Consider the following 13,673-nt stretch of genomic DNA (forward strand, 5'->3'; position numbering starts at 1 on the left):
ATCATATACTAAACATACTTTGTCACATTGCAATACAATTCCTGCAGTTTAGTAAGATACAGGAAGTGTGTTGTTAGAAAGATGAATGCATCTTCATCCATGAGCTGTTCCAAAATTACCCAAGCAATAGCTGTGCCTTCCTCGCAGGAAGTGCCTCGGCATAACTCATCCACGATGATAAGCGAAAGTGGTGTTGTCATTTGCTTGATAAACTGAAATTCCTTCAACTGCAACAAACAAAAAAATATAACAAGAATATAAAATTCAATTCCTCATAATATCTGTACCTCTCTGTACACATTTATGGTAATAATATTGTAACGTGTTTAGACACTGAAGACGCTGTAGAGATGGTTAATTGGTTTATTTAACAATCTACAAGTAACGGCTACAATTACTTATCACACAATTGCGGGGTTTCACACTTTATAACCCTAATTGCATTAATCTGTTAACACTGTTGCGGGGTTTCACGATTTATAACCCTATGCGCAAATCAGTTCACTCTGTGTTCAGTAGTCGACACGTTTACAGTAGGGGAGCTATGTATCACTGTATCACACGCTCCCAATTACACAATCACACACACGTCCGGTTCTTCTTTCCGCGACGGCTGCTATACTCCAACGGTAGTCGGCTGACTGGAGAACTGTTGATAACACACTCGCTCGACTGCTACTTTATAACTCGGAAATGTCTTCGGCGATGGCCACGGTATAACTCGACTTGGCGACTATTACTTTACAGCTCGGCAGCTGTAACAGTACAACTGACTGGTACCTGCTGTACGGTTCCCTTATATATCCGCAGTGGTGCCTGTTGCGGGCCACGTCACAGTAGGAAGCGGTTCCGCGTTACCGTGGCGTCACCGCGCATGGCACGTTGCATAGCTACCAGGATGCGGGGGCTCGGCTCACTTCGGCTCCGCTCGTGACGTCACCGCGGGGAGAGTGGCGGGGTGATGATTCGCCTATTACGTGAGCGCTACGTTACCGCTACGTGCAGCTGGGGGGGTAGGGGTCAACATGTCACAATATTATGCCATTGATTCAGGAGATTACATGAGGCCCTACCATCATCAACAAATTGTGCTTCATTATTCACTTCTTAATCATTTTATTTACAAAATTTCCAATTCCAAAAGTATGGATATTATTGCTTTTGCCAGAAAAATGTATAGTCCTACAGTTTCCATGATAATGAATATTCATATTGTTGTCTTCTAGGTTATAAAAACCTGCACTTGTATGTGTGGGTAAAAGCTTTTCATAGGAACATAAGCCCTGAATCATGACGTGAATATACTCGCCTGAGACACTGGTTGGTACCCACCTACAAGACCACACCATATCATAACCTAGAAGACCACAGTATGAATAAATAGCTTCCTTTCTAGGTGAATGAATCACTTGGGTAACCTGGCTCCTGTAATCTTACTGTTATCATGAAGCTGATTACATTAACTATAAAAGACCAGTCTTACAAAATCTTTTGCCTGTCCAAAGCATTTTGAGTGGTGTCATGCCTTCAGTAGGTAACCTTATGGAAGCAAAGTTCTGCGTGTTCGATGAGAGCTCCAATATGATGATTTTGGTATGCATCACGTGATGAAAATAGGATCTAGTAACTTTTTAATGATTCTGTAGCAAGCTATGTAACTATCTGATGATGACACTGCCTCAAATATGTTTCAGACACAGTTGTATTATTTCAGTTTAATATGTGTGTCCCTGATATTTCCCATGCAATAGAGAAGAAATTTTCCACCTCTGACGCTTCTTCATTAGATATATCTCACAGAAGACCTCAGTTTTTGTTAACCTTACAGCAATTATTAATCATTTCTGTAATAACAAACTTTTGTCCTGATTGTATACATTAAACAACATACCTCAAGCACAAAAGTTGATGCATTGCATTCGATACTGTCATCGAAACTGAGCCTGGAAAATATGTGATCTGAAATACGAAAAGTTGCTGAATGTGCTGGCACATAGCAACCAATCTGAAATTAAAGCAAACAAAATCAAGTCACTTCAACATACACAACACCACCTAGCCTAAAAACATATTTTTAGAAATCTTGGCTTAATCTGTATAAAATTGATATTTACCAATAGATTTCAGGTTCTCACAGCAGTGTCTATGATGAATAATATATTTTCTGGGATGTGATGCTGTGTAGTCCAGTAGAAGTTCACTTACTTTTCGGAGAAATGCACTGCCCCTGGCAAGACATGGGCAACAAGCAGAGCACTATTCCTCCTCCTCCTCCTCCCCCCACTTTTTGCACACTTTTCATGTACGAGTATGAGAAGCCCATAACATGTATTTAGATGTCACCTCAACACACAGTGTCCAGTCATTATACCTTTGGACTCACCTGTGCCATGATTTGCAGCAGGGCAATCTGACGAATGTAGATACTCTTCCCACTCATGTTTGGTCCTGTGATTATATGGCAGTTATAGTAACTGGATGCAAACTATAAACAAAAGCAATGTTATGAATTACAAGGCGAGCAAAGTTCTCAGACATGTCTTACATTACAACACTTCACTACAAAAATTGTAATTTGTTAGATTTGATGTTCTCTGGGCATTGACTCCAAAGGTACCTGCTGTCCCTTGGGGTATGACATGATGTAGTCTGGTGGAAGTTTGCTGAAGTTTCAGAGGAAAGTGCCACCTTCATCTTCAGAGATAAAATGTAATCTGAGCAAGCGAGCATCAACTTTTGCATGTAATGTGTGGTCCCTCAATCAGTTCAATGGCTGCTTATAGGCTGGATGATCAGGGTTCAATTTCCAGGAGTAGGAGAAAGTTCTTTTTTTTTTTCCTCCTGCATCCAGACCAACTCTGTGACCAGGGACTATTTTGTTGGGGGTAAAGCAACTGAGGTGTGAAGCTGACCACTCAGCTTCATCTAGTCACAAGGTTAAGGATAATTACTTCTACCCCTGAAGATGGAAACAGTATGTTCCTATTGAAACATTGGTACCCAGCTAGCGGATTCTGGGATACTATAATCCAGATGACAGAAATATGAATTTAATTGCAATCTTCTTGGATGTAATGTCATATAGTTTGGTACTTAGATAGGGAAAACAAATCTTTAAGGGTGAATGGCACCGGTCACGGTAGCCAAGCAGTCTAAGGCATGCACTGTCTTCGCTCCCTCGGAAGCCGGGATCGTGGGTTCGAATCCCACTCAGGACATGGATGTTTGTGTACGTTTTTCTGTGTTTGTGTACAGGTAGAGGCCTTTCAATGAGCTGATCACCCACCCAAGGAGTCCTACTGTATGTGTAAGATCTAGAAAAGCCGAAGTGTACAGAGAAGTTCACGGAGGTAGGCCTAGGCCCACTGGGACTGTAGTGCTAAGAAAAAAAAAAAGGGTGAATGGCTTTCACTCATTCACTCACAGCCCCAGGAATAGTTCTCCCTCCCTTGCATCACTCTCTATCCATTTGGCTCATTCTTCTACCTTGTAGAGAGGCAACTGATTTCTCAAAAAAATGCTTACATCTGTCTACCAAACTACAAAGCATCTTATCCCAGAGGGCAGTAATCTTATTATTCTATTGTTTGTGCTAATGTGCTGCACATACCACATCATTAGGAACAGGTTCGTGCTGCAAAACGAAGTCCAATATGGGGTGCCTTGACTGTTTGACATCTAGGATCCTTCCAAAGTGTGGTCGAACATATGTGGAGACTGAACTCAAATTAGCGAATGAGATAAGCATATCCAGTTCAGCAATCACTTCACACAACTTGAACAAGCATCCGATATCATTCCTTATGTCTGCCAAAAGGTCACAAATTACGCTGGAATACAGACATACAAGAATACAGAAATCTGTCATGCATCTTCCCATAAGAAAGATAGATTTTGCTGAGGTACCACACTCTTTATATGATAAAAGACTCAAAAAGTTTAACAATACTTATACCAAAGCCTTCCAAAATTCAGGGTTATAAGTTACATACAGGGTGTGGCGCAGAAACTTCCTTTCTGTGAAGACGCATTGTGAAGGGAGGGGAGGTCGCAGAAAAGTGGGGATAGGCTCGGCAAACGCAGAAGTCATGGAAGTTTCTGTCTAATACTCCTCAGTAGGAAACATGAGGTGGACGAGTGAGCAGCATGCGTTTGCTGTTGAAGCCTATTTTTCGAACAACCATTCCTACATGGCGGTGCAGCGTGCGTTCCATATTCACTTCAGAATTAAGCCCAGAGGTCTGGTTCCCGACCGGAAATCAATTGTTTTGTGGGTAGAGAACTTTAGGACAACCGGGAGTGTGGTGAAAAAATCATCAGGATGACAACGGACTGTTATGACACCAGAAAATGTGGAGGCAGTTCGACAGTCGATTTTGAGATCTCCAAGACGCTCCGTTCGCAAACATGCAGTCGCACTAGACATATCCAATCGTTCAATGTGCCGAATTCTTCACGAACATCTTCATTTCCATCCCTATAAGATGGTTGTTGTACAAGAATTGTCACCACATGATTTCCAGAACCAAATAACGGCGTGTGAAATGTTATTGGAAACTTTATCCCCAGACGCACTTGTTTTCTTTAGTGATGAGGCACATTTTCACCTATCCGTATATGTCAACAAGTAGAATATGCGCTATTGGAGTGGTAACAATCCCAGAGAGCTCCATAAGAGGCCACTTCACAGTGATAAGGTGACAGTATGGTGTGCGTTGTCGAGAGTTGGAGTTATTCACCACTATTTTTTTTCGAAGAAGACAATCATGCAGTTACCATCAATTCACAGCAGTAAGTGGACATGATTAAAAACTTTTTCAAACCAGCTCTTGAAGAAATGCATCTAGGAAATGTCTGGTTCCAACAGGATAGTGCCACAGCCCACACAGCCGAGCTTCGATGACAGTTTTGAAGGCAAAGTTCCCCGGACAGCTCATCTCGCTTCGAGGTGACATCCCGTGGGCAGCGCACTCACCTGATCTAATGCCCTGTGATTTTTTATGGGGATACCTCAAGGCAGAGGTTTTTAAACATCGCCCCACAAACCTGCTTCAGCTGAAGAATGTTATTCGGCAGGAAGTAGTCCAAATTCCGGTGCACATGTTGGAACGTGCAGAGGCGAACTTCAGAAAACGGTTGCATCAGTGCATAGAGAACGGTGGCTACCACCTTCAAGATATTTTGTTTAAAACCACATGATTTAAAACTTTAAAGTATGTTCTTTCATTAGCTAAATATAAATTTTGTCTATCAGCAATAATTTTTCTTTTATTCACCTTCAAAAAAAGGAAGTTTCTGTGCCTCACCCTGTACTTATATAAGTTATACACACAGAGAATTAATAATAATTTTACCACCTAAATTCTTTTACACAGAAATTTTAACTTCTTTTTATGCTGTGGGAACCTCACACAGTGTCATAACAGACAACTCCCACAGTGCACCAAAAACAGGCAATATTTATACATCGCTTGCAGCCTGGCCCTCTGGACACCAACACAGGCACTATCCAATCAGCGCTCATAATCGCAGTTTCATCACCAACTGGTCTGCATGCCGCCTAATGGCATAAGTATAAAGCTGTGGGCCTTGGACATGCCAGCATCATGCAAAGGTGGCCACCTACACAAGGAGTGCCCAGAAAAAGGGAAACTCTGCCTCCACTCCAACATGCTGCAATTGCCTGTTGGTGGAGGGAGACAAACCACATCCCACCAATTATCGGGGTTGCAAATAGGCAAAGGAGAAGCAGCAGAAAAGGAAGCCACAGAGAACACCCAAAGCTACAATGGGGAGGGCGTTCTCCTCCAACATCATCACCCCAGATGTCTCCTTCGCTGCAGCACTCCATGGCAGCACAGAACAGTGGCAACAGCACCCTCAGGAAAACCAAGTTCCAGTGGCTTGTCCACCCACGAAAAGAAAGCAGATTGTAACGACCCCTGCACTGCAGAAGGAAACAGGACAGTCAGTTCATGCTACTCATGTAAACAGCCAACCTCTCAACAATATGTTGGCACTTGAATGGTAGGAAACAAAAATAGGTAACAATGAAGACACACCTCAGGGTATATGGCCCATTGTGAAATCCCTCTTAACCCGTTGCCGTGGTTCGTCGTGTATGTTTCGTCAGGGATTTAAATCGTCTGGGGGGGTTCNCATTGAAATTGCTGACTGGAAATTCAGTTCACACTGCATGACCTGGGTGACGAAAACCATGAACATCGCATGGAGGCCAGAGTTCAAGCTCTGCTCAAAACCACAGATGACAACCCCCCTCAAAGGATCAGACTATGTGACATACAAAAATTAATAAACTTCATGAAATTGAAAAAGGCCTGTGGAATTGACGGCATCCCAAATGAATGCCTCAGGCACCTTCCAAGGTGACCATTGGTTCACCTAAGTCATTTACTCAGTCACTGTCTTTGGCTCTCTCATTTTCCAAATACTTGGTAGGAAGCAAAAGTAATAACTTTACCTATACCTGGTAAAGATCCGAAATTCCTGCAAAATTTGCATTCAATTAGCATCCTGTCCATGACAGGAAAACTATTCGAAAAAGTAATTTTGAAATTGCTCCAAAAATATATTGAAGAAATAGGCCTGCTCAGTGCAAGTAAGTTTGGTTTTCGTGCACATCACAGCACGACATTGCAATGTATGAGGCTGACGGACCACGTGACCTTTAATTTCAACATTAAAATGTCTATGGCTGCAGTGTTCTTGGACATCGGAAAAGCCTTCGATACCACGTGGCATTCAGGCTTGCTGTATAAGTTATCAAAATTGGAATTCTCAAACAGTTTGACCAAACTTATGGGGTCCTTTATTTCTCAACGTAAATTCTGGGTTTTGGTTGAAGGCGAAATGTCAAAGCCAAGGGAAATGCAAGCAACATTCAGTCCTGTCCCTACTCTTTTCAATCTGTGTATTAATGATGCCCTCCCCAACACTTGGTGTTCACTTGGCCCTCTTTGTGGACGACACCTGTCTGTATGCGACAGATCACAAGGAGGGTTTTATTGTTAGAAAACTCCAGCGCGGTCTCAGCTCAATGGAGATCTGTTGTGAGTGCTGCAATATTAAAATTGATGAAGATAAGACTTGGGGGTCTACTTGTCTCGTGGTTGTCGACTGCCTGAGTTTTGTCTTACCTTAAGTGGATGAAATATTCCATTTGTATATAGGGCAAAATATCTAGGTGTAATCTTTGATAAGAAAGTTACATGGAGATTGCACATAGAAATTATCGAAGCTAAGGCCTTCAGAACATTCATTAGAGTATATTCCCTATTCAAAAATGAGCAATTGAGCGCTAACACTAAAATGACCCTCCACAAAGCTCTTAATAGATCTGTAATGACTTATGCTAGTCCCACCTGGAAGTTTGCGGCAGACAGCCATCTAGTGAAATTGCAGGGCCTGCAAAACAAGGTTCTCTGCACCACTGGCAAATTTCCAAGGTGCACACCAGTCCACGATTGTCTGACATAGAAAGTATAAGAGGCTTAAACTTGGCGGTGGTCAGGCATACGACCATTCAAGTGAATAGACTGCTGTGGTAGCAAATACTACCAGAAATAGGATATAATCTGCTGTACTGAGCCTGGATTGACAGAGGCCTTGTATATATAGTACATAGAAGTAGAAATTAAGGCTAGAATGAAATTGTAAATATATGTAAATACTGACAATAGACTGACTATAACTGGCAAATGACAGACCCGACCTCTCATCAGAGAGGGCGCCCCAAATGGACAGGACAGCAACTTTCACAAAGAAGAAAACATCTGGTCATGAGCCCCAGCTGGGGCTCGAGACCAAGACAAACAGACTGACTGAGCATCAGTTGCAACATGACTTTGACTTTGACTTTGACTTTGACTTTGACAAAGTAACATGTCTTGCATCAGTCACAGCCATCATAGCTATGCTGACAACAAGAAATTACTGCTGTTGTAACTTTCCTGTAACGGTGCACGCATCATAGGCAGCTGACTCTACCGGCGCACGCACCGCAGCACCACCGGTCAGCCAGGCTTGCCGCTGCAGCAAGAGAATGACATCGGGCTGCTACAAGAAGACACTGTTAGACAAAAGGGCCCTTTTCAGGGCCTGCATTTGACATTGTAATCGCTGGACTGGACTAGCCGCCACAAAAGGAGTCTCTGCCGGTATTTTTCAGGCATGCGCTCGCTCGTTTGTAATACACGTTCTAAATGCAACGAACATTTGTTGTTATAGCTTCAAGTAGTTGTCTCAGTGTACAACGACATCCCACAATGCATTTATTAATTCCTTCCCAATTTTCATTCTAAACACAGAAATATTTTAAATATTCTAAGTATGAGGGTCATACTGAAAGTCATGAGCAACAATTTTTTGTAAAGTAACATGCTTTATTATTGACAAACCAAATACACCACCTCAATCTACAGTCCTTTCTTTATTTTTCCACATAATCGCCACTTCTTTGTACACATTTCTCTCAGCGTTCTGGGAGTTTGAAAATTCCACTTCTGTAAAATTCCTTCTCCAGCCATCCGAAGACACTGATGCACTGCTTTCTGAATTGCCTTCCCTGTCTCAAAACGTTGTCCATACAGCTGATCCTTCACAAATCCGAAAAGATCGTAGTTGGAGGGTGCCAGATCAGGGTTATAGGAGGGGTGTGGAAGAACTTCCCACCCCATCTTTGCCATTGCTTCCAATGTGAGGCGAGCGGCATGGGGGCGAGCGTTGTCATGCAGGATGATGCTGTTTTGTCCCAGACGTTTATCGCGCAATGCACAACGGAGCTTGTGCAGCGTCTGGACATAACGAGCAGCATTGATGGTTTGCCCAGGTTCCAGGAATTCGGCCAGAATAAACACCTCTGCATCCCAGAAGACTGTGCCCATCACCTCTGCAGCTGATGGCACTGTCTTTGCCTTCTTTTTTGATGGAGATTGCAAATGGTGCCATTCTATACTCTGCCATTTCGTTTCAGGCTCGGAATGGTGAAACCAGCTTTTATCACCTGTCACAATACAGAGCTAAAAATCATCGCCTTCATGTTGATATCTCTGCAGCAGTTCTGAGGTGATGGCTTTTCGCTGACCTTTGTGGTCTTCGGTCAATAACTGCGGGACCCAACGAGCACAAACTTTCCTATAGCCCAAGCTTTCAATCATCTCCTGTACTGCACTGTGCCCTATTCCAAGTTTTCGGGCTACTGTGTCCACAGTCACACGTCTGTCATCTTCGGTGATCTCATCCACTCTTTCCTTGTTGCATTCAGTTGAGGCTGTTCGAGAACGACCGCTCCGAGGCTCATCTTCAATGCTGGTATTCCCGTCTTTAAAATGTTTCACCCATCTTCGAACACTGCTCGCATCCATGCACACACTTCCATAAGCAGGCTGAAGTCTCTGGTGAATTTCTGCAGCAGGGATTTCCTCTTTCACAAGAAATTCAATGACAGCACGCTGGCAAAATGACATGTGGTTGTTGGCCATTTTGTTAGGAGTGATACTGGTCACGTGATGCAAGCTATCGATGTCACAAGACACTCAAGGTTAACACAACAGCTGGTTCCACCAACCACCATACTCTCTTTCATCTGCTGTTCCCATGTAGCATGCAAAAAAAGTTGCTCATAACTTTCGGTACGACCTATGTACTAATGATATGATCATCTGAGAATACAGGTCATAACAACAAAGTCTTAAAGTCTTTATGGCTTCAATTCAGTACAGCTCAGGCTGTGGACTGGACAAGCAACTTATCAGGGTTTGATTCATTGTAGGGGCAGAGATTTTTGTTCTCCTCTCTTGTGCCCCGACTGGCTCTGGGGCATATGCAGTTGTTGTGAGGCTTTCCCAAAGGTTAAATGTTTGGGACGTGAAACTGATTGCTCATCGTTTTCTAGTACCAAGATTCAGAATGCAAGGAGCTATACCTCCACTCCACATCCATCTTCATGACATGGTGGTTAATTAGCACAAGGAAGAATATACCTTTACCTGTACACTAACAGAAACAGTCGGCTAAAGCCTTACTTCTTAAATCCTTATTCTAATTTATGACATGACATTTTGTTAAATCCTATATATATATATGTATGTAGAAAAGTCAGGTCCTTATTCTAATTTATGACATGACAGTTTGTTAAATCCTATATATATGTAGAAAAGTCAGGTAGACAACAATGAAGTATGTTTTAAACTGCTACTTCAGTTAGTGAAGTCACAGAAGATGTTGTTGATAGTGAGTAATGAATGAAAAGACTGATGGATCAGATGGCAAAGAAAATGAAAGAACTCCATTAAATTCTGCTTCTACACAGATAAAGTTCTCTCTCATAAGAGATATCAGAATCTGATTACTGCATACATCTATATGGTAGTCATTAAGTTCGTGGACTGTGGTTTATCGCATCATATTGCAATATACTCACATACACATGCACAGATCCACATTGGCCTTCAAAATAGTTGCCGTTGGCCACTATTCAAGTCTGCCAACATTGATATAGCTGCCGAGAACACTGCTGAAACATATTGGTAGGAAATTCCCGTACCGCATCTCTTGTGGCATTGATGACCTCCTCAGATGACTGAAATCTATGACCACATAGCTTTGCTCTGAAGCGGTGAAAGAGAAAGAAATCGCATGGTGTAAGATCAGGTGAGTACGGAGGGTGTGGCAAAGCGGTGACCTGTTGCCTTGCCATTTCCTCTTGGACAAGAACAGAGCGATGTGCAGGGGCGTTCTCATGTAGCAACAGGCAATTGTTCATATGCCAAACGTTTCGCTAAGGGACTTTCCTAGTTTTTGGTAGAACTTGATGTTTGCTCGTTGTTTAAACTGCCACATTTTCGGTTTCTGCCACTTGCATTTAACTGCAGTTCACAATAGAGGCCATAGTTCTGCTTACACTGTTTGCACACAACTGCCTCTTGATATGACAAGAGATGCACTGACAGGACATCAGATCGTGCCTCAACCTATCCGCTGTAGTGCACTGCAACAATACTTTGTGGCCAGTCCACGAACTTATTGACTGTGGTAGTATATAGTGGGGCTAGTAAGAACTATAAATAAATAATTACATATTTTTATTATTAATACATCTGAATAGTTTCCATTAGCATCAATGTCCCACATGTATGAAATTTCTGAGAAGTACTGAGAGAAAACAAGGAGGAGTAGAATTAGAAAGCACAATTTTAGAGAAGTTAAAATTCAAAATTTGTTGACAGACTAAGAAAAGAAACAATTATAATGGCTCAAACAATAATACTGAGAAGGGCAAATAAATTTGAATTTAGAAAAAAGAGACCTATGAGGTAACCCAGAACAAGATGGTTCACCCGGATACTGGAAGACACCAAAAGAGAAGAAAGAACCAGTGAGAAATTTAAAAGGGGATGATTGTCTGAAAAAAGGAGAGACTAAGACCTAATGTCAGTCAACTCATATAAAGTTGAACTGATACTAAAAAAAGAAGCTAGAGTCCAAGTATATCAAATAAATTTACGTTCATAACCTCAAAATGTATTAAAGTTTCTAGTGTCTGAAACATAATGGTCTAATCATGAAATATTCACTCACTACCAATTTTATTAGAGAGATGATTCAACAAGAGTTAAATGACAGGCTGATTAAAAGCGTAAAGCAGAAACCATACTTACACATTACTCAGCATCACAATTTCCTTGACTGCTTCCTTACTTCTTCGATCTATCTGAATTAACTCTTGAGTGGTGAATGACAGAGTGCTTCGATTCTTATGAACCTGAAAATTAAGCATATCAAATGAATTTAATGCATACAATTACAAAAATTCTGAAAAAGTTTCTTTTTATTTCTTTTCCCTTTCATCATCACTACAACATTTCACATTTTCCGAAGGCATTCTTTGCATGAACTGCATAAAACAATATAGGAATGACATGAACATCTTTCATCTTTAGCTTCATTCCAATCTTGAACCAATTTTTTCAGATTCTGATTAATTTGATATGATAAAACCTACCTACAACTTAAAGATAAAATTTTAATTTTGAATATCTCTTTCTGAAGCATTAAATATTTATGTACATTTCTGTCATTAAACATGCATAAAATTCAAAACTATCTCAGAAAAATTAAAAGTAGAATTGTCCCCAGTACTTAGTTAAGCACCGCACCATGAATACTCATGTGTATGGTGAGTGGAAGTATAGCAGCACATATTCTTAACCTTGATGCTAGAGAGAAGTGAATATTAAGTTTCTTGTTCTGGCCAACTTACCTCTAGGAGAGAGATCCTGGTAACTCCTGTAAAGTAGACTGGGTGGACCTCAGGTGGTATGGATGTGGTATTGATGAGAAGATATCAGCCCAGTTGTAAATTATATGCATGCAGCAGCCTCTTATTAATAATTTATTTTATATCCATATCAGTGAATATGCTTCTACATTTATGGTGCTGTAGCCTTGTGTTCACCTCAACCTCCCCATTGATTCCTATGCAGCATTTATTTCCTTCCATCTACAGAATCCAGGATACTGCATCACTCATTCAAAACCATATAGTCACCTCAGATTTTGATCTCCCCATTATTGCAGTACCACTGATTTAAAGAAAATTAATTTTCTCATGGGAGTACATTTCATTTACGGTGAAGAGATATTCCAGCCACCTGAGCCCTCCTGTTTTAATTATTTTAATTACATCTGTCCCATCATACAACTGAATCATTCTGAACTGTATCTAATCACTGAATATGAACAAAGTAAAAAAACACAGTTGAGATGGGTCAGATTTGAGATTCTCACAAGAGTGACTTGAAAAATTATTTTCTTACTACACTCTGTAGTCTGGCAGATGTCCCCAGTGTTTTCACAGAAGATGCTACCTCAGTATTCAAGGTAGAAGTGTAATATGAGCATGGGAAATGGTAGTGCAGATATACAGAGAGCAATAATTAGACTAGGAACACTGAACAGACCACATACTCGTAGAATAAGGAGAACAAGAAATAAACCAATTATCTGTATATCTGTACCACAATTTCCCAAGTTCAGCTCATTCTTCTACCATGATGGAGGCAGCAGGTTTCTTCAAAATGTCATTAATCATCTATCAGACTACCTGGCATTAAAATTCATAGGACAGTAATCTCTGTATCAGATAGAATTTATAGATATCAATGTTGTAATATTTGTTACTGCTTACATGTTAATCATATGATAAAAAGTTTCATATGAGGGTCAGTCAAAAAGTTCCTGGAATGGTGGTATTGAAAGGTAAGCCTAGCAACCAACAAGAAGCATGCAGCAAGTAGAGTTGGTTGCTTGCTTTGTTTGCTCTTCAACCCTGAAGAAGGTGGCAGTATGTTCTTCTGAAACATCGGTAAACTTCTACCAGACTACGTGGCATCAAATGGCAGAACATAGCACTCTTTATAGTCACTGCCTTCTGAACCTCAAATTCAACATAATTATGAGGGGGTACCCAAAAGAAACCGAACTTATTTTTTTTTAAACTTATTTATTCAAATTTTAAGCATAAACCTTCAATCCCCTTCAAAGTACTCTCCACTTACACTAATACACTTGTCTAGTCTTTTATTCCATTTTTCAAAACATTGTCTAAATTCATCTTTTGAGATGCTTGACAGTGCCTCCGTCGTTTTTTCCTT

The 13,673-nt window shown here is 41.0% G+C and overlaps 1 protein-coding gene across 2 annotated transcripts in view; it reads right to left on the minus strand.

Annotated features, from left to right (window-relative positions):
• Nucleotides 1-13,673, minus strand: part of LOC111862938 (mutS protein homolog 4) — a 44,466-nt gene that overhangs the window by 10,081 nt on the left and 20,712 nt on the right. For both annotated transcript variants that reach the window (XM_033750860.1, XM_023848808.2), the window contains exons 11-15: nucleotides 11,679-11,782; nucleotides 3,611-3,830; nucleotides 2,384-2,485; nucleotides 1,892-2,005; nucleotides 19-227 (exon numbers count right to left, since the gene is read on the minus strand). In XM_033750860.1, coding sequence (XP_033606751.1) covers nucleotides 19-227; nucleotides 1,892-2,005; nucleotides 2,384-2,485; nucleotides 3,611-3,830; nucleotides 11,679-11,782 — 749 coding nt within the window. The remainder of the gene's footprint in view (nucleotides 1-18; nucleotides 228-1,891; nucleotides 2,006-2,383; nucleotides 2,486-3,610; nucleotides 3,831-11,678; nucleotides 11,783-13,673) is intronic.

The sequence above is a fragment of the Cryptotermes secundus genome, unplaced genomic scaffold, assembly GCF_002891405.2.
Source record: "Cryptotermes secundus unplaced genomic scaffold, Csec_1.0 scaffold697, whole genome shotgun sequence".
Classification (NCBI taxonomy): Eukaryota; Metazoa; Arthropoda; class Insecta; order Blattodea; family Kalotermitidae; genus Cryptotermes; species Cryptotermes secundus.